The sequence below is a fragment of the Anguilla rostrata genome, chromosome 7 (assembly GCF_018555375.3).
Source record: "Anguilla rostrata isolate EN2019 chromosome 7, ASM1855537v3, whole genome shotgun sequence".
Classification (NCBI taxonomy): Eukaryota; Metazoa; Chordata; class Actinopteri; order Anguilliformes; family Anguillidae; genus Anguilla; species Anguilla rostrata.
This window is the reverse complement of record NC_057939.1, coordinates 12,441,486-12,468,586: the sequence shown is the minus strand read 5'-3', so window position 1 is coordinate 12,468,586 and position 27,101 is coordinate 12,441,486. Positions and strand designations below refer to the sequence as shown.

At 44.8% G+C, this 27,101-nt stretch overlaps 1 protein-coding gene and 1 long non-coding RNA gene across 3 annotated transcripts in view; one reads left to right on the top strand and one right to left on the bottom strand.

The window, feature by feature from the left end:
• The window catches only part of LOC135259023 (1-phosphatidylinositol 4,5-bisphosphate phosphodiesterase zeta-1-like), a 43,264-nt gene that overhangs the window by 2,757 nt on the left and 13,406 nt on the right, over positions 1-27,101 (bottom strand). For both annotated transcript variants that reach the window (XM_064342855.1, XM_064342856.1), the window contains 4 exons: positions 19,637-19,793; positions 14,842-14,958; positions 10,369-10,541; positions 3,668-3,794 (listed from right to left, as the gene is read on the bottom strand). In XM_064342855.1, the coding sequence (XP_064198925.1) occupies positions 3,668-3,794; positions 10,369-10,541; positions 14,842-14,958; positions 19,637-19,793 (574 nt within the window). The remainder of the gene's footprint in view (positions 1-3,667; positions 3,795-10,368; positions 10,542-14,841; positions 14,959-19,636; positions 19,794-27,101) is intronic.
• On the top strand, positions 1,876-15,147 carry LOC135259024 (uncharacterized). Its single transcript, XR_010331175.1, has 3 exons — positions 1,876-2,254; positions 2,416-2,528; positions 14,784-15,147. It is a non-coding gene; the product is annotated as an uncharacterized LOC135259024 (long non-coding RNA).

The following is a 27,101-nucleotide window of genomic DNA, read 5'->3' as shown; positions in this document are numbered from 1 at the left end:
ACAGGTGTTAAACAGACAGGAATGGTGGAGGGAAGGAAAAAATGTGAAGAAGATGAAAACGTTACAGTTCCGTAAGCAGCAGAACCTGAGCTTGGGTCTGTGTGGAGGTCAAGGGCTGCTACCTGCAGCGATCGCTGCCACTACAATTTACTCAGGGAGAGGAGCAATAAATCACATTTTCACATCGCGCTCATTATGAAAAAAACAATGCACAGAAAACTGGCATATTAGCTTCATAATCACAGTAACGGTTCTTCAATAATGCCATAGAGGTAGACTGAGAGAGAAATAAAGAGAGCCATCAATATGAGAGGCAAAAGGTTCCCTTCTCTTACAATACAGGAGATTAAAATTGCTTCTCTGTTACAAATGGCCCTCTGGGCATAACTGTAGCAATCAACAACAAAACCCAAAAGCACAATCTGGGAGCAAGCCTAGCGTGCGCTCGCCTTCACAGGCAAGCATTTCCCCATTGATATGCAGAGCGAGATGTGTAGGCGCCGCGCAGGCCTGAGCAGGAAGACTGGGGAGGCACACTTGCCAGAAGTGGAAAAATAATAGCGTCTAAAGGCCTTCACTGAAAAAACAACAGCACCTCAATAATAGGTGACATTGGCTACGATCGTCGGTAATGCTATGATGCCTCTGCTCTGGTTCAGGAGCCCTCACTGGCCGTGTAGAGTCGCAGCGCGCTGCCGCGGAGCCGTCGGCACCGGTGTGGCGTACAGCGAAGCCTCGCCTGACCTGCCGTGCGGGGAGCCGGTTGACCGGAGTTAAAAGCAGGGCTCTGCTTAATATGCGTCCGCGATCGCCCCCCACTCCGCCTTTCCCCCTGAAGTTTAAGGAGCGTGTCCTCAGGACAGCCTCCGTTAATTAACTGGCTGGCACAGCGTGCCATCTCTGCTGCTGACTGATGTTCTCAGGGGCAGGGCTGGGGGGGGGGGGGAGGGGGGAGCAACTTTTCTCTAAAATATTTTCTCTCTCCATCACTTACTGTATGCATAATTTAATCAAGGGGTTCTCACGCTCTGCCTTTGAAAATGGAAATAACAACCCTGAATGGAAAATGACAGGGAGGGAATACATTTCGTACAGGATAAGCATATTAAGAAAAGATTAAGGCGCATAACCAATTAAACTCTTCACTGATGCCATTTATACACTGTTTTTTTTATTTGGTTGTTATTGACATAAGTACAGAGAATGCACACAGGGACACCCAACCCAGCCTAATGACAAACTAACAGTCTATTAATCTTTTTTGAGGACTGTCATGAAGGCTCTTCAGGGGAAATAACGCCAAATTTTGGTTCTCTCAAATTCAGTTTACCCTGTATATAAGGATTATGGAATAGTGAAACTGCTTTGCAAAGTAATTAGTATTTTAAAAAATATATAACAGAAAAAATACAGACAGGGTCATCAGGTAGCTATGTCTTATGCAACAAAAAGTGCCTGTTGAGGAGAAGAACAAAGACTTCTAAGTGTATTAATCCATAAACTGACACACTTTTTTGAGAGACGTCCAATCGCAAACAATTTGTCGCAGTGTCCTTTGGACCACATGCCTCAAATGGGCTAGCAGTGCTAACTATGGTGCATAAGGTAGGCTACAGCTGCACCGTGATTCTCAAGTTTGTGGACGGCCTCAACAATGGGTCCTACCACAGTCCCATTAAGGCCCTTTATTCCCTGCGAGCAAATGTGCAATTAACAATTTTCAGGTTACCTGAAAACATTTTCGACAAGTTCAACATTAAACCATCATTTTAAAACACAAGACACAACAGCGCAGGGCTTAACGAAACAGCATTAAAATTAAGTGCTATTATGAACCAATGGAAATGAACCACAGACACATTATTTTTAACGTCACAATGAATATTTAGGTTTCTATTGTGACACATAGGCCTATGTCGCAATAGGTAGGAGAATCAAATAAAAAACGAAAAAAATTACAATTTATATTTATTTTATATAATAAACTTGGAAACCGGGTTGTTGGATAGTTCCCCGGTTGGGCGCGCGGTGAATGTAATGTTTACCATTTTTAAAGTGTAGAAAGTGTTATCAATCACGCGTGGTCTTCTGGGATGTGTAAACAGCTTGACTAGACCAAGTAACGTAGCCTACACAAGTCAACGTGAAAATGCAAAGCCAGCAGACAACGAAGAGCATGGACAGATGTTCTTTACGTCACACTGGCACCTCCGCTGCTCAGTGGTGCAATAAAAAGTCTGAAAATGTCGTCAAGGTACCAAACTTTGGAACATTTTCCGACTCTACATTTGATAGTGGAATTCCGCGTTGAAACGAGCTGCTCCGCCGGATGCTAGCCACACCGTGCTTGCGGAGCGTGTTAACACCACCGAGGAGGGGACGAGCGCGGCTAACCATGTTTGCTCGTTTGCTCAGCAATGCCGTGCCAGGCGCTTTGGAAGTGGAATCAGCTGTGGAAACGGACAGACCAGCCGATGGCGAGGCAGTGACCAGCGACCTCGACGCGGCTGCAGCAGCGAGCTTTTCAGGTGACAGTTAGACAGTAGGCTACCTATTTGTTCGTGTTCCCCACATTTTGCTGCAAATGTGTTAGATGGTCCTAGTTAAACGTTGTATATTCGAAAGGCCTGAGCTGACCCCTTTTCCCGAGTCTATCGCCCAGAACAGTCGTTTTTCCTCTCACACTCGGATGATTGTCAAGTGCCGTTATGACTAACTTTGAGAGAATGAGAGATTGACGCAGTTATTTCAAAATCAGCGGTCTTCGCACCGGGCCCCGGTATAGTTGTTTGTTGCACTGTGTTGAAAATTTATTTTTAGCAGTGCTCCATAATCTTGTAATCTCTGAACAGTTCTTGCTCCAGTGAATTACAAAAATCAGACCAAACCACCCAGGACAACAGAGCACGCTGATTGCCTCGTTAATCGCAGTGAACTGGCGCAGTCCCGTGCATTTATCCTCTTAAAGTTGATGTAATAACCTATCCGAATCGGCGTAGTGCACTGCAGTGATTCGTTCTTAGTTTTGGGTCTCTCTCTCTCTCACTCTTTCGCATCTCAAAACAGAATACATGCATCTGTGCCTGTTCGGTGATTATATTCCCAGCATGATGTTACCGATGCCTTCACAGTAGTGAGTAATACATTGTGAGCCTCCACATGGCTGGAGAGGCAACAACAGCTTGAGTGCCATAGCAACAAAGGGTTAGTGTTGAAATGAGAAAATGATGGTCTTCTGCTGAATGAGAAGTAACAATGACAGGTTACAGTGCTGTGGAAGGAGTGTAAAGACAGATCATAGGAAAATGTGGTGTCTGTGAAGAGGGGTGTGGTGTTTTCGGGTTATGGAGTAGGTACTGTCCCTTGGTGTTGACTCTGCTTTTGTGCATTTGTTCCCTTGGGTGGGGGATGTCTTTCCGTCCAACTAGATAAAGCATACAGCTGGATATTCAGAGTTGTTAAAAGACAATAGTGTTTTGTAGCACTCAAGACGTTTGGGCCACCAGTAGACTAAGGTACTGTCCAAATCAGGGAAGGCATAAATGTGTAGCATGCAATCAGGGCAGTGAGGTGGGGGAGGGGGGGGGTCCACTGCACAGCAAATCAGCCCTGTGGAGATGTGAGCCGCGGGGGAAAGGCCTGTGCAGCCTGGCGGTCTGTCACTCACAGTTGTGCTTGACGGGTTCGCTCTGTATCCTCCGGCAGTCGGCCGGGACCCCGGTTATCTCCACGCGGACGTAGGGGTCGATGGGCTTGCCAGCTTTGGAGATGGGGAGGTTGGACCCGCTTATCACCTGGAGCCAAACAAAAGCAGGAACACGCACCTTTTGTCAGTGAATTTCCCAACCATTCAGCCCCCGGCCCCCCCCCCCAACCCCCAGTTACTTTTACTTGGCTGTTGTACACAACCTTGTATGTCAACACATAGTGGACGTTAAAGGTGTTCCTATTATCAATCCACACTTTGCAACTTACATAATAATACAGTTCTGCCATTCATTTTATAAGCGCATAGACAGCTGTAACAAAGGCTTTTTTTCAAGGCTAGTATGTCTCAGAAGTGAAAAGCGACTTCTCTCCTATACACACACACACACGCACATGTACATGCACACATTCACCTTTGACAGTCATCCACTGTCCCTCACGCGTGCGTTCAAAACACACGTTTAACAAAATCAAAAGCAACATTGCCAATATTCCCAGAGTTATTGTCACCCATCTACCTCTATTATGAAGCAAGAGGATTCATTTTTTTAAAGACTGAATATCTAGCCATTATGCAGCCTGCCCCATCATAAAGTTGTAATGGGTTCAGTTCTCAAAAAGTACAGAAACCTTAAAGAAGAATTAGAACATTTTACTGCAGGCAATAGCAGCCACTGTTTCTAATGCCACTTCAACGCTTGATTCAATTTTTCTGTGCTCGCTTTGTCTCCCTGGAGTAACAGCTACTTCTTTAATTTTACGCGCATTTCACACTTAAATCGTTGTGTTTTTTTTTTACCGCGGGGCGCGATCGCTATCTCACCCTTACAACGCTGGTGGAAAACTGAGATGAAGGCTATCTTAATCAGCGGAAACACCTGTGATGCATGAAAGCGGTGAATACCATTCTGATTACGGCTGATGCAGCTGCAAAGCGGGTCCTATTTCTGATCTGGCATGCCTCTCTGCATGGAAAATTTATTGTTTAGGACAGCTTGCTGATGCGTGTTTGTGTGTGTGCACATGTTGTTGTGTGTGTGCGTGTTTGTTGGTGTGTGTGTGTGTGTGTGTGTAGTGTGCATGTGTGTCTGTGGGGTTGGTCGTAATTCCGATTCTGCAGAGCGAAACCCGGCAGAACAGAACTGTGGGAAAGAGGGTAATTAGGAGCAGCGTGGAGTCCGGCGCCCTTATCTGCAGCCGAGTGGAGCTGGCGCGACCGGCTCAAAGACAAACCAGCGTGCGTTATCAGGACCAGTACGAGCACTGATGAAAACGCCCAACTGCGTCAGTCCCTTCAGAGACGGGATAGCGAGGGGAGAGGGGAGGGTGCTGCAGTGTTGCCTGGAGGTGGAAGGTCTGCGGGTCAGAAAGTAAAAGTCCTGTTGTGTGTTTGTTCCTCTCCTGAACTCAGCCAGCTGATTTTACTAATTGGTGTTACCTCCTGGCTGAACAATTATGCTAATTGCCAAATCCAGTTGAATGGAAGAAAATACTGGGGAGGTCTTTCTCAACCTGGATTTTGCACCTCTGACGTTGCCTCACGGTTGTGATTGTTCGGTGTCCGCTGAGTGACATCACTGGTTGCAGTGCCCTGCGCGAGGGGTAAAAACGGAGCGTTCGTTGAGCAGTGAGCTGTGCCAAGGCCAGCGCACATGCCCAGAGCATGCCGCTTTGACCCACTTTATAAAGAGCGCTTTCCACTACGGTCCCTGGGGATGGGCTGGGCTGAGTGCCGGTCTCTGAAATTCAGGGATTTACAACAGGGACAGTGCTCAGGGGAGGGGGGGTTGTCCTATTGAAAAGATTGGGACCCTGGGGTTGAAAACCTGCCAGACACTTATCATAGAAAAAACACAAAGAAATTTTTAAATAAATAATTTTCAGCAGAAACTCGTCCTGCTGGAATTCCGAAATGGAACAGCGCCCCCCTGTTGGTCCCTGTAGCCGCCTCACAGTCCTGCGGCTGAATCGATGGGGTCGTGTGGTGGGCGGGTGGGTAAACAGGCTGTGTGGGGATGGCCATGCGAGGGGAGGGGCAGTCCGCTGTGGGAATTCTGGAGCAGAGTGGTGATTCTCGAGAAAAAGTCATAATATTCTAGGAACTCTTCAGTGGAGTATCACTCAGCCATGCAGTAGGCTACACAAGGTCAAAATAAATGAACATTTCCATATCTGAAACGCATCCCAAATCTGCATCTCTGCATTTGGGACATGCTGTATGGATCATACTTATGTTTATTGAGAAAAGACATGATGGAATGTGACGGCCATCTTGTGGTATCGCAGTATCATCATGAAAAATGAGAACCACAGAGTCAATGGGGAAAACGATGTTGTTTTGCCATTTACCAGGAGTGCATCTATGAAATGTCTTTCGATAGGAAGAAGGAAATAAATGGCTAAACAGCCAATCTGTGAAGGGAACCATACCCCTGTGGTGAACCTTGTGGGGGGGGGGGGGGGGTAGGCATGCTTTCCCACGCATAGCAGGTCAAGGCACGACCCCCACCCCCCGGGCTGTCTGAAGCTGGCGTTTGGCCCTTAGTGCATGCCGTACGGAGCGCATGCAGATCTCAGGGGGTCTGCCTGCGGTTCAAAGATGCGGCTTTTTCCCCTCTGAAATGGGATGAATAATTCAGCAACAAAACAGCTATTTATATCTGCCTGAAGCCCGTTCGGTGGGAGCGCTTCCAGAGACGTACGGCCATTCTCAGAGCGCCATCCTTCTAGTCACTTAGGAGCAAACCTCAGAAGACACAATGTGAACAACATTTTTGGTGATAGAGGGGACTGGAGAGGTGATGGTTTATATAAGAGAGAGGAAAATTGGCAAGGGGTATAGGTTAAAATAATTTTCAAAAATTTATTTATCAATCTGTGTACCTCACCTAGTTCAGCAAATATCCAACTGTATGAATCTAAAAGATTCCTAAACAAAGAATTTCACTGCCAGGATGCATACCTTGAATGGTATGCCCAGTCTCTGGAACACTCTGGCTAAGCTGGTTTTTGCACTCTCTTAAAGGGACTGGCAAACTCGGGGCTTGAACTTTGGAATACCTTTACAGTGCACGCAGCGCGAATACAGTAACTGACGTCAGAAGAGCGGGATCGTCCTCGGACACGCAAACGGGCTTTTACCCGCTGCCGCAGCTAGGTGGCAGCATTTCACACGCGAGTCCTCCCCGAGGTGACGGTGTCGGGAACGGTAGCGGCCTTTTGGGTGAGAATAATGCGGCGGCGAGAGAAAACAGATTAGCGGACGTGATGTGTGGCGCGCAGCTGCGCTCTCCGTATGGCGTCCCCGGGGTGCGCTTTACATAACGGAGATCCGCCGGATTTTTTTGTGTGTGTTATCATCGTTACAGCGAACGCTGAAAACCGAAGCAGCTGGATGCAGTTAAAGGGATCCGCGTGACAAATGGGTTCGGGTCAGGCTGCGCAACTGCTCTTCAACGGATTGGGCCGCGCATCGCGCACGCGACCGTCACCTCGTTCGTTACGCTGCGGCGTCGAGTCCCGCCGGCTCCTCGATCACTCCCCCCCCCAAAGAATTAGGCGACATGTCGTTTATCTGCCCTTGTTAAGGGCAACTTATGCGTGGGTGTTGTGGATTAAAGTACCCCGCTCCAAGGGTGCAGAGGCACCGCCCCCCATCTGGGAATTGAACCTGCATGCACGGGTTTAGGAGCTACAGCGATGCACTGACTCTAATCCGCCAGCATTGCCCCGGCAGGACACACGCAGTCACAGTCGCGCACCCCTGCCCTGTTCCCGCTTGTTTTTACCAGATCAATGAGTTACGTAATAAACGATGACAGAATACTCCTGCAGAGGGACCGTGGTGTAATAACAAGGGTTTAAAAATCCAAAAAAAAATTTGTGTGTATCATTTTTTTATTTAAGAATGCCCCTCCCCACCCCCTCAGTGTACAATGCCAGAGCACTGGAATAAGGCAGATGGAGATGCTTTGTCTTCATCGATCACTTGAGAGAAAGAATAGTTTTTCCACACATTGTATTCCTCGAATATTTTCACTCGCTGAAGAATTGGTGTCAGGCTGATCATCCCCCCACAAAGGCTTTTCTGCCTTAGGATGGTTCCAGTGGAAGACGCGGCAAAATAAAAGCCGCTGTCGATATTGGGTTCGTTGGCGGTCACATCGGCGGAGAGCCGGTGCGGTGACGCGGGGACAGGGATGCGGGGGACGCGGGGACGGGGGGAGGGGGGCGCGGTGATATCGACTCGTGGCCCGGTGTCTCTGTGGTGTGGGTCAGAGTGATGCATTGGAGAACAGGAGAGAGGGTGATCAATCTCTCATTGACAGCGAAAGGTAGGTCCAGGTCGTGTGCTTCCTCCGTGTGCCGTGCGCTCTGATCCGCCCCCCCCCCCCCCCCCCCCTCTCAGGAAGGGCTGTCTGCTTTCGTTACTTACCCCATACAGTGAGGACCCGTCAGTCGCGTGAAGCCGGCCCTGTTCTTGAAGGAGGTGGGCTCTTGATGGACAGTTTATGGGGTACAGTGGAAGTGTGTGTCATTTGGGGATGCTGGAGTGCATTACCGACCCCGGGCACCTTTGGTTTTCGGCGCGCTCCCATCTTGAAAGGAGCGGCCCTTCATTCTCACCCCCCCCCCCCCGCCACGCCCCCGAACACGCTCCTCACCTTTCCCGCGCGGTGTGACATGAATTATGGAGGGGCGGGTAATGCTATGGATTTAAATCGGTGGAGCAGATGAGGTCATCCGCCGTGATGTAGAGGAATGGAGAGCACCGATGCACTCTGGGTCACACTTAAACCCGCTTTCAGGTAGCCTATTACCTGGGTGCGGGTCAGACATCATACTTTAAAGATGGCACTAAAGCAAAGGGAAAGAAGCCTTTCCTCAGCAAGCAGAACTGTGCAATATTAAAGGGACTTTGAGTCTTGGGGCTTTTAGGTAACTTGGAATTCCTTTAGGGTGTGTGTGTGTGTGTGTGCAGGGAGGGAGGGAGGGATGTTTGGCTCTGGTGATTGTGGGTTGAGATGGGAAACCTGCTAGGACATTGATGATGCTGTCTGGTCCAGTTAGCACATAAACAAATTGCTACCCAAAGAGTAATGGGAGGGTGAGGCGAAATCAATCTAAAATTAGTGGGAGCTATCAGACATTATGAATCCACATTTGAAGCAATTAATGGTGTCTTTCAGTGTAGAACAGTGTTTTTTCCCCCCATGTATTCTCACCAGTTTATCAGTCGTTTTTTTTTCCTCTCCCATTGCTACTATTTCCACCTTTAAGTTGGGAGAGTGGCAATTAACACGCATTTCCTGACAGTGTAACACGTCCTGTCACCATGGTACCGTGCTTCCCCCTCTGCCATCCACAGGGGTTGTGTTAACGCAGGATTCTGCATTTTTTAAAAACACACACAAAAAACAAAAAACTGCCAAATGCAGGGGGGAGAGAAAAGCACCGAGTCCTATATACACAGGTAGTCTGATGTCTTTTCTAAGATTACAGCGGGCGATGACCTACACCTACGCAGCCGCCGATGCCTGAACGGCTTGACAGTCATGCAGTGAGAATGCTTATGCTGTGCGCCAAACAAACCCTCCCTTCCTGTGCAGTGCTACAGCCAGTTATCCAGTTGACAGATTATTAACAAAAAGTCCCAGCTACTCACACAGGTATAATATCCCTCTCTCGAACTTGACCATGGCCCTCGCAGAAATATCCTTCTTCACGTGCAGACTGCCTTCTCATTAATGAGGCATGCACACACATGGAGCGCCACCCACCCACACACACACACACACACACAAGCACACAACCCTCCAACGCACAGATACCCAGCATGCTCCTCACCACTCCACATGCACATGTAAACTCCCACATACTCACGCACGAACGATTCCAGAACCAGACGGCACTTTGTGACCAAATGCATGTTGTTGTCTCACCCTAGTGCAAGAACTCGGCTCATGTGACTCAGGATGTGTGTCTGTGGCCAGAACCTGTTTGCTTTTGGAATGAAATGTGGTACACGGTGTAATATATGGTATTTCTAATAAAGCGTGCCCCAGTGTACCATAAATCAGGGCTCCAGGGAGTTAATATTAATTCCACACTCCATAATGACACGAGCACACGATGTCTGCACACCTCCAAACACATTAATTCAGTAAGTGCTGTGGTGTATCACAGCCAGTGCCTGTCATCGGACCATAACTCAAAGTCTCCTCGAATTCTCCAAATGCATGATCCACCATGAACAACCGGTGTTTTCACACTGACTCACTCATATGTGGATGCAATCAAACATATACTATGGTAATGTAACTCCAGCTATGTGGAAGTATTGGCTGGCTTTTTGCACTGCTGAAAATGACTACAGAGCTACAGAACTATGCATCAACAGTTACTGTACCCAGGAATCAAGTGCTGACATTGTGTGTACAGTAAAGTGATTGCACTGTAGAGCACAAATGGAAGGTTGAGTCTTCATAGAGTGTGTATCTCCAAGTTATTTTCTACAGCTACCAAAACCTACTAGTGGGCCAACAATTTCGGGAACCAGTTGCCAGAAGTGCAATGCTGTTAGTCTAGTTTTTTTTCCAGCCACTGGTTGGAGAGCCCAGCGCACTGGTAGGATGTGAATGCTCAACATTGGCACAGTACCTTCATCAGGACCTGTACAGGCTTCAGGTCCGGCGGGAGGGAGCTAGGGTCAAAGGTCGCCCCGTGGCTCCTCAGGAAGTGTGGTTTCAAGACATAGCCGCACCCCCCGTTGTCTCGGAAACGGGCGTTGTTCAAATCCATTGGCAATCCCAGGGACTGGAAGTTCAAAGCCACTGCAAGGAACAAAGATCCAGACATCAGGTCCTGACTTTCAGGTTTCAACCTGTACTGTACTCTTAACTATGGCCAAGTTTATGTATGTTTCACCTTGTAAAAATGGGGCCATAGTCATAGTTTTTAAAAAATATTTTAGCAATGGAGTAAATAATCTGCAGGTATTTTAATTAAATATAGCATTTTGCTAAATGTATTATTAGATATTAAAGCAAAATGAAATTTTATTTTGCGTTAGTTTTGCTTCTGAAGATGTTTTTATTTTAAGAGTGGTGTGAAACTGAGATGACAGTGGTAAAAAAACAAAAAGAAAACTAGTGCATACAGAGAACTGCTCTAGAATCTGCCATCACCCTTGGCTGAACGCCTGTGACCAGAATTGCATGCTGGGAACATAAGCTGAACCCTGGCAGCAACCCATGATGGCTGTACCACAGTAGGCATCTTTAGGCCTGCTTTATACCTTAGCTAGTGTGAAGCCATTGGTAAAGCTAGGGGTGAATCTACAAGATCGTTTATTTAGCCTAGTTCTTGTATGTGTGGTATTGTAATCATCACTGCATACTCTGTGATTATGAAGCTGCCTTTCTGAAGTGTTTCTCCATTGATTGTGATTGCTTATGGAACTCCAGAATGAGTGTGGAAGTCCCTGAAGATGTTCTAAAATCCCCTCTTGCCATGTGGGAATTGCTTCGGCGTTCCTCCTGAATGCTCCGGAAGGCTTCATCTTCACTCAAGCATGAGCGCCCCTCTCATTTAATATTGCAGGAGATGTGCCAGTTGAAGCGTGGGTTGTAATATCTGCAGACTTGCAGATGCGGCATTAGAGTCTGGCACTGAGTGCTGCTGTAGTCTACAGTGTGCAGTCATATTCTCAACACGCCTGTTTTAGTATCCACTCTCCTAGCTTGCAGGTTGCAGTCTTCAGATACAGGTCTCCTGCGTTCTCCTGTCTTTAGTCTCCATTCTCCTGTCTCCAGTCTCTTTTCTCCTCTCGTTCATCTCTGTTCACATGTCTTTATTCTCCATTCTTCTCCCTTTAGCCTCTATTCACATGTCTTTAATCTCCTGTCTTGTTGTTCCCTGTCTCTTAACCTCACTGTCGTGTATTTAGGACCCTCCTGGGAGTTCAGCCCCCGGTTTCTATCCCTTTGTGTCGTGCCTTCAGACTCTGCGGTTCCCTGTCTTCAGTCTCCAGTTTCCAGTCTGAGATGTTCAGCCACCTGTCTTTTGACCAGCGTGCCTGTTCGCTCGTCTCGGTCTCCGGTGGTGTTCGGTTCGCCGCGTCGCTTTGTGGTGCCGCTCAGCTGGGAGACACATGACCCCGTGCGGCAGAGGAGGTCGGTGATGGATGTCCCGCTTCCCTTCCCACAATGCCCTGGGGGCCTTTGCTGTGTTTTTCAGTGCCAATAATGATTCACTTGGCTGCCTGCTACAGTACATCAGAGCAAATGCACGAGGGACGTGGCCCAAACAGGCCCGCGTTGAAGTATACAAATATACACAGCCTTAACATCTGAGAGTGCTGGGAGGGTACATATATCAGTGGCTGCACTTTGTGTGTATTCAGTTGTCATGACACACGGAGAGAATCCCCAGTGGTGGCTGATGTTATGGGAACGTGTGGGGACATTTCATTTGGAGTCCTCCAAACAATGGACCCCTTACACTGCTAAAAATAAAGTCCTGCATGCTGGCTGGCCAATGGACCAACTATCTCACAGGAGAACATGGGTCCCGTGTGGGTTTAGTCATAGGGCGAACACCGATGACAGGCTGTTTGCTCAATCTTGTGCCCTCCCATTTGGAATATATTTCTCCCATTGATTACAAAAAGAAAGAAAAACAAAATACACGTGCAAGGGGAAAAACCTCCCAGCATGCAGTAGGCCTCTATACAGGTGCCTTAAGTTTCAACATATTTTAATTTACCCCAGCTGTTCAGTTGACTTGTGCTAAACATAGATCAATTTGTTGTTTGTGTTGCAAATCTATATTTAATTTCTTAACGACTTTGATGTAAAGTATTGAATAGCTTTTGTGCTCTTAAAATGGCGAGGCACGGTCACAGACTATTGGCACAATTTATTTTACCCAATGAAAAATTTTTTTTAAAAGTAATTGGCAAAGCTAATAAAGAATATCACTGATCACTTGACCGTATTGTTATCATAAATGCTATGTCATTTCTGTATACTAAACAATGCATCAAAATTCATATTTCTTACCATTAGATGCTCACAGTTGATGCATTTTGTGTAAACTGGGTGATTAAAAAAATTGTGAAAAGTCTAGACTCGCCACAATATCACTCATCTATGTAATATAATTTAAGGACATATTCTATAATTAATGGGTAGGCAGAGAACTGTTCAAAGCTCATATATGTAAATTGACAATTGCATGCCTCTTGGTCCTGCATCGACACGGTTAGTTGAATGACTATCAATCCTGAAACGTTTGCATTTTCAGTGTCAGTACAACTAGAGTACAATTTGCTGAGTAAGTTCTGAGCCAAATATAGTACAACAAAAATAATAAAACCGGAAAGAACAAAAAACGTATGATTTGTCGCATTTACAGAGTGCCGTTTACCGATATTAATCATTGACCTGCCTGCTCGGCGGGTTTTTTTGGCTCGCCCCGGAGTTCTCGGAAGCGCCGCTTTCAGCCTGCTTGCGGGCAGCGAGGCGTGGAGAGGAGTTCTGCTCAGTCTTCAGCAGGGAGCAGCAAACACAGAGGGGCTTTTGGCTCCGTTTTCAGTTTTGAGCAGTGTAATGGATGCCGTGTCTGACTAGCGTACGTGCACAGACAGCGCAGAACCAGATCTCCGTCATTCTGCACAAATTAAGTCTGTATACTCTCTTTTTTTTCCTTTGGAAGCTTTACAGTGATTTAATGCTGTGCACTGTGCTCCATATTTTGATATCTGCTCTCTTTGAGTAGATATGTAAAGCAGCCATGCCAAAAAGATGAATCATAACAAAATATCACATGATGACCAATCAGTAAATCGGTTTAAGTGTTACGCAATGACATCTTTAGCCTTCTGGATCTAGGCTTAGTGTGAGTGTGCGCATGCATGCGTGCATGTGTATGCAATTTTGCATGCTCCAAGGCTTTTCCAGAATTTAATTATTCCTATAGTTCACATGATAATGTAGGATTTGAAAAAATAAATCCTTAAATTATCCATTTATTTCTCATGATAATACAGGATTTGATAAAATAAATCCTTCACAGTATAGAGAAATTGTAGTTTTACAACCTGAAATATTAAAGTGCAAGTAGCTTAACTTTGACTTCAATGCTGATTTAAATATTAAGTAGTTACAGCAGTGTGATAATTACCAAGAGGCTTTGAGTCCTCTTCAACAGTGTTTTTGTGAGATTTATTAACACACTGAGGGAGATCCTTTTCTCCCTACAGAATATTTCGAGATACTTTAGGATTCCCGGGACCAGTAGAAGCAAAACATCCGCATAACGTTAAAAATCAACAACAGTTTGCCATCGGTTTGCCGTTGTTTCGATATAAGTTTCCTTCTTCTGACACCAATATCACCGATCCTGTGTGTGGCTAAAAAACTCAGTTTTGATTTCATCTGACCATAACACCTGGTTCCAATCAGTGTTCCAGTGCTGAACTTTGTGTAGAACCATATGCTATGGTCAGATAAGGCCAAAACGTAACATACCAAGACATATTTGTACCAGGAGATTTTGGTTAAAAACCTAGTATCCCTCTGCCAGGAAGTTTAAACCTTGGTCTTTCTACTGCTAGTATGTGATCCAGAGCATACCTGAAAGTCAATATTAATGGTTAACTGACCATAAAATTACTGTTTTTGTAATGGCTGACTCTCCAGACCGTATCAAGAACTTGTGGCTTGAATTGAAGAGGCCAGTCCGCACGCACAGACAGAAGATTGTGAATGATCTTGAAAGATTCTGTATGGAGGAATGGTCAAATACGTTCAGCCCCCAATATGTTCCCCAGTCTCATAAAACACTACAGCCCGTCACATAAGACTACTCAATAGTGCTATCACTGCAAAGTCAGAATGCAGAAAATACTGAGAGCAGGGGTGTGAATAATTGACACCTATCCTTTTGAAGACCAAAAAAAATTATATGAACCGAGCAATTGTATAGCGATAAAATAATTATAATTTTCCATTTTTATTTAGCAAACAATGTAGCTCATTACCGACATTTTGTATTCCCTGTATTTTGTACAGCCTCTTTATTAAGGGCATGAGTAATGCTGTGTGCAGCAGTGAGAATGAACAGGCCTACCCAGCTGGGAGCCCATGTTCCAGAACTCCTGGGGGTTGTAGTTGGAGGACAGCGTGCGGGAGCCGGCTGGATAAATCCTGCTGATGAATCTGGCGTTGTGGAGGACGAACTCGGGACCTGATGGAGAACAGACAAAACGTCTGGTTACTGAGGGGTGCCAAACGTCACAACGTAAAATGCATTTTTACCATGGACTTCGCCTCGGGGGGAACCTGTTGAAGCGACGGCAAAACACATAGTTCGCATCCTATTTTACAATGCAATCCTTAATGCCATAAAGTTTTTTTTTTTCCTTTAAAAAATAAATAAATAAATATTGCCCTTTGGGATCATTTCTTGTCACTGTATAAACACCATGATTGAATATAATGGTGCTTTTAGTAGTGGCACTAAATTTTATTCAGATAACCTTTTATTTCAGCACTCTTTTCCCATGATGCCTATTCTCTGTAAGTTTGTGCCCACTTTATTGTCTCTCTCGTTTCTCCTGCAGTACCCATTTCATCTATCATGCTATATGAGCATTGGAAGTTTCTCTAGATGGAAATCTTGCAGTAAATAGATGTGCCTAATTGTTGGACTTTTTAGTGAGAAGGATTGGCTAAATCGACTGGGGAACTGTTGTTGCTGTGAGTAGAGTTTTTTTCCACCTCATCTGAGCGTCTTTTTCAAGATGATGGTGTTTTTTGTAGCCACTGTTTATTTGTCAGTTAAACAGTTTTTTTCCATCAGTACCAACTTCTCAGCCTGTGTTTTTATTCTTTTTCTAAATGTCAGGTTTTGTTTATGTTGTGTTTTTGAGATGATCTTGTGAATTCAGATAACCTCACAGAATAAAATGCGTTCTGTAGCAAACAGAATTATCAAACCCCTATTTTCTAGATTTTTTTTTAGCTAGATTTAGAATTTTCATCAGTAAACATAAGGGCTTTATATTCTGACATAGACGGTACAAATGTGAAACCACAGAGACTAGTGTGTAAAAATGTCAGAGTGCATGTGGGTTTGTGTGTGTGCGTGTATCTTCCAATTGCAAGTAGATAATGGTCACCCATAAGCGATAGCTTTTCATATACAGACGTACTATGTTTTCAAAGCATCATTACACACAAATTCAAACTACAATAACACAGCTTTAAGTGTTTACAAACGTTTCATGCTATACCAGTGAATCAATGGGGTTTGCAGTTAAATATTTTTCCCATCCGACTCAGCTCGTTTTTCTCAGTTGATTTGACTCATGCTGTATTTTTAGTCATTTGAATAGCTAGAGGCGGCTTGTGGCAGCACCTCATCTCGTCTTCCATTACTTTTTCCTCTTTACGACCACCTCCAGTGCACCAGTTGTGTTGGGCGTTCACTTGTGCTGTCAGTCAGAGCCTGGGAACCAATCGCAGAGCTCCGAGCCTGACAGTCTGAGGCAAAGGGGACGTGTGCCCGAGATGCCAGCCTTTGTGCTCGGCTGCATCGCCACACAGAACGGAGCGGAGGGAATTATTTACTGCCATTATCACTCACGAGCCAGAGCAAAAAACAAAGCGACAGCACTATCACTCACACACACACACACACGCACACACACACATACACACACGCACACACGCGCACGCGCAAAGTTCACATATTATTTTTGTACCATCACTCCGGTTAATTTGTTCCCTGTTGTAATTTCTTCCATTTTTAATACGCCTAATACTAGACCTGTTGTAATAAATGGTTATGCTGTAATTGCACTCTATAATGCGCGCTGTGTCACAGTTACTTTGCTGTATGAAGCAGCAGAGTCAGGCTGATTATTTGTGCAGCAGATGGCCAGGGACAAAGATGAAGCTGTGTGTTGAAGATTGAGGCAAGTAATCAGAGACATGTGAAACTATAATGAACTTTTGATGTATTCTTATTAATATATTGGCTTTAAAAAGGACACATCTTGATGACATCCGGTTCCCTAATCAAGCTTTTCTCCCATTGACAAAATGGCAGTGTGCTTGATAGCAGATGGCACGATGTCAGTGTTTAAATTAAGCACATATTTTTGCTCAACGGAATGTCATACTGCCGCTGGGATCTGAGCTTTCCCAACCAGTGCGCGAAGGCAGGTCCATTTAAAAAGCGCTGTCGGGGACGGTCTTTCAGCCGAGCCCACTAAAGGACCTCCTCGTCCCTAAGCAGTGTGCCATGGCCACACCATCTGACAGGGATGGGGAGATGAGAAGGCTATTACAGTTCTCGAAAGCAATATCAGTTAAATAAACTCTGTGGACAAATAAAAACCAAAGTCTCTTCCCTCTCCAGTAGCCAAAAGCTATAGTGCCGTCGCAATAAAAGGCAGAAGGCTTGGAGATTTCCCTCCTTATGCTAAAGGATGATGTTGATTATTTTCATTGTCCGAACAAAGCTCGTCTTTTTGGCATACATCTATCGGGCAAATTAAAATCTGCCGAAAGTCCACCGTGAAATACTCGCTTGCTTTTTATTTCCTGAACAACAAGAATATACTGATGATAAATCAGGCGTACAGAACGCCTACATTTTAGAACAAAACTCTGTGATTTGTACATGTTGGTAGATGTGGCCCAAGCAGACTCGCTGAACTACATGCACTGTAGCAACATAAGATGTATAATTTATGTTAATACTCTGCGTTCTCATGTCAATTCCTGTATTTGAGCAAAAGTTTACACGCTTTTTGGCGGCCATATAGTTTGTATTCCGAGCCAACAAAGCGGTTTGAATATAACAGAAAGGAGAGGGAGAGTGACAGAGATACCCTTTGCAGAGCGAACATGAAAGTTTCCGTTAGGAGCGGAGCGGGGTGCATTATAATTCCTCTCACTGTCTCTGGTGCTTGAGGGGATCCCCTGTCCCATCCCCTGTGTTGGAGAGACTGGCAGGTAATGCACATTGTTCTGGCTTTGATTCCGATCTCTCTCTGTGCTCTTTCCTTTCTGAAGAGTAAATAAGTGCAAGCCATGGCAGCAAACATCAATCATCTCACATCAAGCATCTCTCTGCTTACCGTGTCCCGCATTTGAAATGCTGCCTAGAACGCGAACGCTGGTCCCAAAAGTTTACATTAATCTAAATGACCTTGGTCAGGATGTTTTCTCTACAAGTCTACGTTCATGGCCGAGAAGAATTTAACTTCTAGTGAAACATTGTAAGTATAAAAAGACTGATGTGAGCTTAACCATATTTTGATTATATGATGGTCTTCTTAAGGTGGCTTTTGTGATAATAGACCGTGCTCCCATTAAGTACACAACACAATGTTTGCTGGGATTACAGTGCTGTGAAAACGTATTTAAGATCTGACACCATTCAGTGTGACGAATATGCAATAGTAGAGGAAACCAGAGAGGTTCCAGGTCTTTATAGACAAAATGTTATATTGGACAAAGGGAACCAGAGTAAAACTATACACATTTTTAATAATTCTTTTATTTCATGAAAAAAGTTGTCAAGCACCCATATCGCCCATGTGAAAAAAGTAACAACTGGTTAATTACTTTACTGGTTCCACCACCTTTAGCAGCAATAACTGCAACCAAACTCTGGTAATAATTTGATATCAGTCTTTCACATCACTGTGGGTGAAATCCGGCCCACTGTTTGCAGAACTGCTTTAATTCAGAAATACTGGTAGGTTTCGAGCATGAACTGCTCATTTCAGGTCCTACCACAAGCATCTTTGTTGAGTTCAATTCAGGACTTTGACTCGGTCACTCCAAACTTTCATTTTGTTTCTTTTGTGCTAGTCGGATGTGGGCTTGCTTTTGTGTTTTGAATCATTCTCTTGCTGCATAACTCAATTACCCTTCAGCTTCAGCTCACGGACAAATGACCAGACATTCTCCTTAAGAATTTTCTGGATAGTGGCAAGTCGTCCTGGTTTCGAGGCATGGTTTTCGTCTTGCGACTTTCCCATGAATCCCATTCTTGCCCTGTTTCTTTCTTACTGTGGAGTCATGAACACTGACCTTAGCGGAGGCTAGAGAGTTCTTTGGATGTTCTTCTGGGATCATATGTGACTTCCTGGATGAGTTGTTGCTGTGCCCTTGGAGAAATTTTGGCAGGCCGGCCACTCCTGATGATTCAGCACTGTTCCAAGTGTTCTCCATTATAATGGAGGTAAGCTCTCGCTGTGGTTTGGTGGAGTCCCAGAGCCTTAGAAGTGGCTTTGTAACCCTTTCCAGACTGATATATTTCAACAACTTTTTTTCTTATCTCTTCTGGCATTTCCATTGATGACTGAGGGAATGAGGCGATTCAGGGATAAACGCGATGCACTGATATTAATGTGCGACTGGAAAGCTTTGAGGTTTGAATTCTGTTTGTGTGTCCTCCAGCAAGGCCTATGGACCTGCATGGTGAGTTTCATGTTGAGTGAGCTCATGAACCCAGTTCAGTAAAGTCCCTGGTGGTAATAATTTTAATAATAAAAAAGGATGCAGCTACACACCCATGCCCTGCTCACTGAGGGCACTAAGCCACCAGTTCAGATCCTTGGGTGGGACATGTTTTGTTTTTCTAGTAAGTTGATCCAGTGCTCTGGCTGTACTGCATGGCTCTATTTAACTGAAGTCACCCTATTGCATAATGACTTACTGTCATTAAGGCGGCTGTCAGGGGTATCATTAATAATAATGGATTGCGTTCACATGGTGCCCTTCGTCTCGTGTGGGAGGATCTCCAGACACTTTGCTGTGAGGGGAGGGGGGATTCCTCACCTCAGCAGCGTCCCTCAGAGGGGACAAACCCCTGCTCTGTGACCCTGCGCGGTCGCCCCTCTCACCTGATTTCAGGGCGAGCTTGTGGGCCTTCTTCTCCCCGAGGGAGGTGTTCTCGTAGAAGCACTGGCTCTCCCTGGAGTGGCTGAAGCTCACGAATTTCACGGACTTGGTGTAGATGACCAGGTTGGACAGCTCCACCGCCACCTTCACTTTCCCCTTCTGCTTATCGAGGGGAAAAAAGCAACAGGGCAGTGTAGTGATTAAAGGGCTGCTCTCGGAACACAGAGACTGCAGGTTCAAAGGTCAGGCGGGAGAGGGCTATTAAATTGCTTCAGTAAATATTTTTATGTAAAAATGTAAATGTAAAAGGAAGAAACATAATTGTACCGGAGTAAGAGGAGTACAGTAGCCCTGTATTACATTCATAATATCAGAGTGTGCATGAGAAGTGCAGTGCAGGCACTGAGTGTACCCTGCACTATTCACCCTTCCGAGGGGACGGGAGTCAGACTGAGGTGAAAATCTGAGACGGGAAGAAGAGTAGTAACTCTTAGGGGGAGAGAGAGGTTCAGACCTAAAAATGAACTCGGTACAGCAACACAAAATAAGGTAGGGGGAGCACAAGAAAGGAGACGCAGGAACCTAAAAACAGAACTGCTTGGAAATGAGGTTGCTGCTGCTGCTGCTGCTACTTCTTCAGGTGTTTCAATTCACAGTAAATGCATTGTAATGTTACGAGTACACTTACAGTTATACTCATAATGCACATGATTAATAGTGTTACATTTATTCTTGTTTAGATTACATTGACAAGCTAAAGAGCAAATTCAGGCGCCACTCAGATATTCAGTTTGCCTGTAAGAACCCTGTGAATGGCTGCTAAGCCTCATCCAAAGAGCACGTTGCCATGGGTAACCAAGTGAATTTTGAAAAAAAAAAAGAATAAATAAAATAACACTGATTTTCTTTACAGTTTCTTCATTTCCATATTTTAGATGCATTGCCTTCCACCCTGGATAAGAAGCACAGATGCTTAGTAAAATACACACAGTTCTCACACATCAGGGATAATACAGAAATAGGTCTGGGCAAAGAGGCCAGTATTACCCTGCGACAATAAAGTGTGTAAAAGAAAGAAAGAAAAAAAACCAGGGGACCTGATTTTTGTTTGTTGTTCCTCGGAATCGGAGCGGATTCCTGTGTTACACAACGTTGTATTGTTTCTCAACACGACCCAAAACGAGTGCACCATTTCGGTTCACGTGGAATACACTGACCTCAAAAAGGGAGCTAGCAAATCCTGCGTGTGGGTGTAAGAAATGTGGCAGAGCAGAACTCTGGGACTTGCTGCTGAAATGCGAGTCCCCAGTCTAATCAGTTTTAATCTTTTAGTCCTTTGAGTCTGTGGTTAACTCACAGTGGAGGACATGTTAGAATCATAACATAGAGATGGGGTTTCTTCTGCTCTGTCTCTTTCTTGTGTGAAAGACCAATAGCTTTTTCTGTGACTGAAACAAGACCTGCTAATAGGTGCCAGCCTGGCAGTGAGGTGACCCATATCTGGGGATTTCAGTGAAAATTGAATGTGCATTTTATAAAGGACTAAATGATACAGTGATTCTAACAGCATGGTAAATGGTAATCTTCACCTCAGGTTTTTGTTCTTCTTCTAACTCTCACATCTCCACCAGAACCCTCGCTGTCTAGCCTGACTTACTTTCTTCTTTGATCCTTTAGATGTGGAGGACTTGCTCTCCTCTAGCAGCTGTTCCTCTTCGTCTTCCTCACTGTAATCCTCTTCCTCACTGTCCTCCTCTCCTTCCTCCTCTCCTGCCTCTCTCTCCTCTGTCTGTTCTCTCGCCTGCCTCTCTTCTCCCTCGTCTATCTCCACCTTTTTCCTGTCTTTCTCTAAGCTCTGTTCTGTTTCCTGGCGGGAGCTCAGTTTCTTGTTCTTGATCAGAATTTTGTACTGCAACTCCTGTCAATCAAGCAGAACGCATACCTAGAATCCCGCACTCATGCTTCCAAAGAATATGAGCATGAAAGGAAATCTAAAAGGACATAATAAGTGCTGCCTCATCTTTCTGTGTGCTGAAAAATATGAACCATTTTAAAGTGTATTAATGCTTCATCATGGATACAGGTGCCCTGTGTCACCTCTGTTGCCTTCTCCAAGCTGTTATCAATTTTAAAACACGCAGGTAATATGTCACTGGAAGAAACGCTGAGGAGGATGAGAGATGAATTTTCCCTCATGCAGTGAGAAATATGACAACAATAAACATAGTGTAGTAACATTTGGGAATTTTAATTATCCCTCCAACAATATACAAGACAAACGGTGACACATCCAGTGAAAGGAACACGCATCACCTTGGTTGCCTGGTACTGCATATGACAGCATGATAGGAACAGTAGGTAACTAAGGAAACCATACAGAAATGAGTTATTTTATCAACATTACTGTCAGCAATATAATTACAACATGATGTTTCTCCCAATGTACTATAACAGATAATTTTTTTTATTTACGTATTTTATGGTTCTTTGTCTCTCCCTCTCATCCATTGTTGCTCTGGCTACAATATATTTATATCTGGCATACCAATAAAGCCAATGTGAATATGAATTTGAATTTAGTAGGTTAGTAGTGTAGATGAGGCATGAGCGGAATGAACCTGTGCTGCTCACTTTGTTCAATTGGAAACGAGGGCCTTGCCATTGCTGTGCACGCGGTTACGTGGTGGTTGAGACATCTGTCTTATGCACTGCGGACCACACATCACATTCGCAGACAGACCGCTGCTGTTGCACTCTTGGGCAACGTATAGCTGAACAGTTGCAGTAATCAGCCAGAAGCACATATCGTATTTAAAATGTGAAGCCTTGTAACTGTCGCAACTCCACCCCCCTCTCGTTTGCATTATGGCTGTAATCTGGTGTATTTGACAACCAGGTAATAAAGGGTTCTAACATATTAAGGAATCTCTTGCCGGCTTGTTCAGCTAAGTCCCCAGCAGTCCTTGCGCAAACCGCAACGAGTGTGTTTTCTGCTCACAATGAAGGGCAGATTAGCTCCTCGGATAATACAAACATAATTAACGTGGGTGGGCGGGTGTTGGGGGCGGAGGCGGCTTTCGCTTATGCCTAAATCGTAAGCCCACGATTTTATTTGAATGACAGCTGCTCCCGAAAAAAAAACCCTCAGCTCATTTTCTTTTTCCCTCGTTTTGGGCGGCGCTAACAGCGTTCGCGCGGTGAAGCAGAAGGAATTAAGGGACTGGATAAGTACAGGCGTTCCCAGCCAAATGGAGTCACTCGCATACCTCGTGTAGCACTGGCTCGCTCAGCGAGGGCTGGCCGCCTGCTCGGGCGGTGGGTGCGTATTAATACAGATCTGCTGCGCGGGCGTTGACAGGGCTGGAGACCGGCACTGTAATTTCCCCCGTGTCTCCATGCCGCATCCTCGCCTCTTATATGCCTGTGCCGAGAGTCAGGCCAGACGCTTAATTTGTTGCGTCTTTCGGTTTGGCTGCGGAGAGGGGGGCACCGACCGGTCATGAAGGAACGGGCACAAAAATATTTCTAAAAGTGCTTTCATGCTGAATTTTCCCTGACTGTCTCCTCCTGCAGTTGAAGGGCTCAGAGGAGGCTGCGATTTGCGTGCCGTTTTAGCAGCACTGCGCCAAAACGCTCTGATGTGCGTGGCATACGATATGACAAGAGTGAATTTGTTCAGTGCTTTCTTCATCAAGGATATCAAACTGTGTTAGAGTAGATGAGAGACCTGCCCCTCGCAGTGTGGATAAGAACAGAAGCTGGATCACCCTGAGAGAGGCGAGACAGTGCTATGCAAATACACATCGGGTTTAAACAGGGAGACATCCAGCATGCTCCCTAAACCAATAAATATGCATTAGAGAAGTACATCTGCATTTAAATGCATCTAAATCTGTAGTTATTCCCTGTGTTCATTCTGTATTAATGTACATTGCATTTAGATATATGTGCATTTTTTACAAGGTATTTTCAATTAATGTGATATTTGCACATGATTATATACAGTATTTGATGCGTGCATATGCATATGCATGTACTGAACTAAGTCACAGAAATTATTACATGAACTTGACTGGTTTGGGGCCATCAGTTTTCGGATGGGTGAGAGGGGACTGTTAAAAACAGAAATAAAGTACCGAATGCAAATGACTAATAGGGAATATTATTTTGCACTTGTATTCAAATTAAATTTGTTTTGTTATTTACTTTATGAATTCCTTTTTTAAACACACACACACACACACACACACACACACACACACACAAAGTATTGGTGAAAACTTGAATGTCACCCAGCACAATGAGCAACCATTAGAGATGACGAGCACTTCAGTGTGACTCCGGAAGGAACAGCAGCCCCTGACATTCTCAGCCATGTCCTCACAGGTCCAAGCAGCCTCCGCGTTAAAGGGCACTATCGATGAGCGGCAGTATGTTAAACAGAATGTTATGGCCTGTGCCTCTGTCTGCTGGATGACACAGGCTCTGTAATCCCCCCCCCCCCCCCACCGAGACTATTTAGAGCTGCAGTCAGGGGGATAAACCCAAGATAATTACATCCTGAATCCTGTGTCTGTACCCATGAATCTTTCAGCCCCCTTCCCCCACCCGAATTGAGCATTGCGTACCCATCACTTTGGAAATTATACCCTTTCAGAGCCTTGCTGCTGTTACCCGACTCAAGGTTCCCCTTCCCCCCCACGTGATGTCACAGTACATCGGGAACGCGTGGACAGTTTAATAAGTTTAAGAGATATCCTTGCCATCCTGCAACCTTCAGCATTGGGTTTACGATACTCGTTAGTTAGGTCTCTGGTAGTGTGAAGCCAGGCAGGTTGAGGTTTGTAGGTAAACACACAACACCCGCCAAGAGTCTCCTTAATCTGGTTAATGGTCACTTTGACGCAATGTCGCGGGAGAGCCGGCTTCCTCTTGAAACAGACATTAGACCATCGACCAATGGGCTGCAGTACTTCACCAGACTGATATGGGCATTGCTGTGTAGCAGTGAGAAGCACGAGGACCACGCCCGTCCTTCAGAAATGGGCGCTCGGCACAGCCGAATACGGCACGTCATGCTCTACCCACAGTCGCCACTTAAAGCCAACTTTAATCACACATGCCCTCCCCCAGGAGCACACATAATCAACACTGATTCTACCTTGCCACACTGTCCTTTTATACTGACTACACTGCAATCTCCCTCTTGCAATTACTGTGGATGCAGAACATTGTGTAATCCGATGGCTAGCACTGCCGGTTGTGACACTGATAACTCGGAGTCATCTCTGCTCTTTGCCAAATAGGGGTGTGCAGAGACGTCATTATCTGTATCTGTATCTGTTCAACCAACAAAATTATCTGTCTGTGTATCTGTATTCGGATAGAAGACCGGAAGTGGGCGTGGTTTATACGAAAGTCCTGTTAAATCGGGCAAACGTTGTATTTTCTTACCTACTATTAATTGGCAATGCAATTGTTTTGCCTTCAAACCATCAAATTGATTTAATATTGGCATATAAATAATTATGAAATATATTTCCACATCCTCATACTGTACTTTTCATCTCTCTCTCTCTCTCTCTCTCTCTCTCTTTATTTTCAACTAAACTAAGTTTTATGAACTGTCTGAACCTATGGTCATTCTAGCAGTACGCTCCAGGAAACAAGCTTTTTAACGATATATGATTCAACCAGGTCAGTTTTTTTACCTTTAGTTTGTTCGTTTTATGAAGCTATAGAAGTTATAGAAGCAAAATATCAAAATTTATCAAAATTGGCATATGGAACCAAAATCATAGTTTTTGATGGTGTTGCCTCTCCTTAAACTGCTTTAGAATGCTGGATTTTGTAGCGCATTGATTTTAGAACCGTTAAAAGGCCGAGGTGTCCCTTTACTGAGAAATAACTTCTTGTGAGGTAAAAAAAAAAAAAAAAAAAAACCTGGACTGGATGAAAAAAAAAACCTGGACTGGAATTTAAAAAAACTGACTGGAAAAAACCTGACTGAATTTTAAAATCTGGACTGGAAGAAAAAAAAAACCTGGACTGGAATTTTAAAAAAAACTGGATTGGAAGAAAATAAAAACCTGGACTGGAATAAAAATAAAAACTGGACTGGAAGATAAAAAACCTGGACTGGAATTTAAAAAAAAAACTGGATTGGAAGAAAAAAAATCTGGACTGGAAGAAAAAAAAACTGGAATGAAAGAAAAAAAAAAACCTCTAAAATGCTCCAAGGCTCTGCTATTGTTGTCGGCTCCAAGTGCAATGTTTTAGTGGTTTTCCGCAAAAGAGAATGACTCCTGTCAGCCTGGCTGTCTCTTCACTGAGATCCAGTAACATGACTGTCTGAGGCCCTTTGTTCAGGAACGGTGGGGCATGGATTCTGGAGTAATGATGTGCAATCGCCAAAATGTCTCCTCTCAAAACCATAAAAAATAAACATGGAAGCAAGGTGTGCCCACTCACCACGCCTCTGTACTTTGCCCCTCAACATCACTGTCCTGGAAGTTATTTGAAACTCTTACCTCAAGAGGTAATTAGTCTGAGAAAGGGTTGCTGTAAAGTTTTATCTTTGGTTATCGTTAAGGGACCATGAGAATTTTATTCCACATTAATCCTCAGTATTGGACCATTTATAAGGCAGGAGGTTTCTCGTGGGTATTTTTTGAACCCTCAAGGGCAAAAAAAAAAAATTAAATAAAATTTTTGTATGTAACGGCAAGGTGCTTCTTCTGGGGGTCTCTCTTAATTAGGTCAGCTTAATTGCATCTCTCCCCTGTCATTCCCTTGTGGTTTCTTATCTGCTGCCATTGTATCACGGATCTTCATTTTGCCATCCATTCGACAACATATCTCTCAGAACTTGAGAACTTGCATTTCTTTCTCTTCAGGGCACCAAACAAAGTTCACGCACTCTGTGACAAAGGGTTTGTTGAGGCTGCTTTGCTGAGTTATAGACTGACTGAGTTAAAATGATGAGCACTGGGCTATCTCCAAGAGACTCCAAATGAAAGACCCCATCGCCCCGATGTACGGAATGCGGGCTGACACTCAGAGGTTCAAGTAGGGGGCACTGAGTGAGCCCCTCGGCCCTTTAATTGGTCAGAGGGACATGGCACAAATTTGCACCCATTTCCCCTCCGGGTTCCCCCAGCAGGCACCTTTCGGCCTGACTGCTTTAAAACGACAGAGAGAAATGTTTTTGAAGCTAAGCCATGCCTGAAATGCACGATTTCAAAACGGAAAACAAACGGTCCTCATAAGCTAGCTCGTAGCATCCATTCACTCTCTGCAAATCTCCCAGATTCATCTGGAAATATCACACTCTGACAGGCCGATATCCAGAGTCAGGCATTCCCTGTATCAGAGCGACAGCAGGAGGAACAGCCATTTTGAGATGAAAAAAAGCCTAATTTCTCTCTGCGTTCTGCATCACCTACTCTCTTGCAGAAGAAAGGCTGT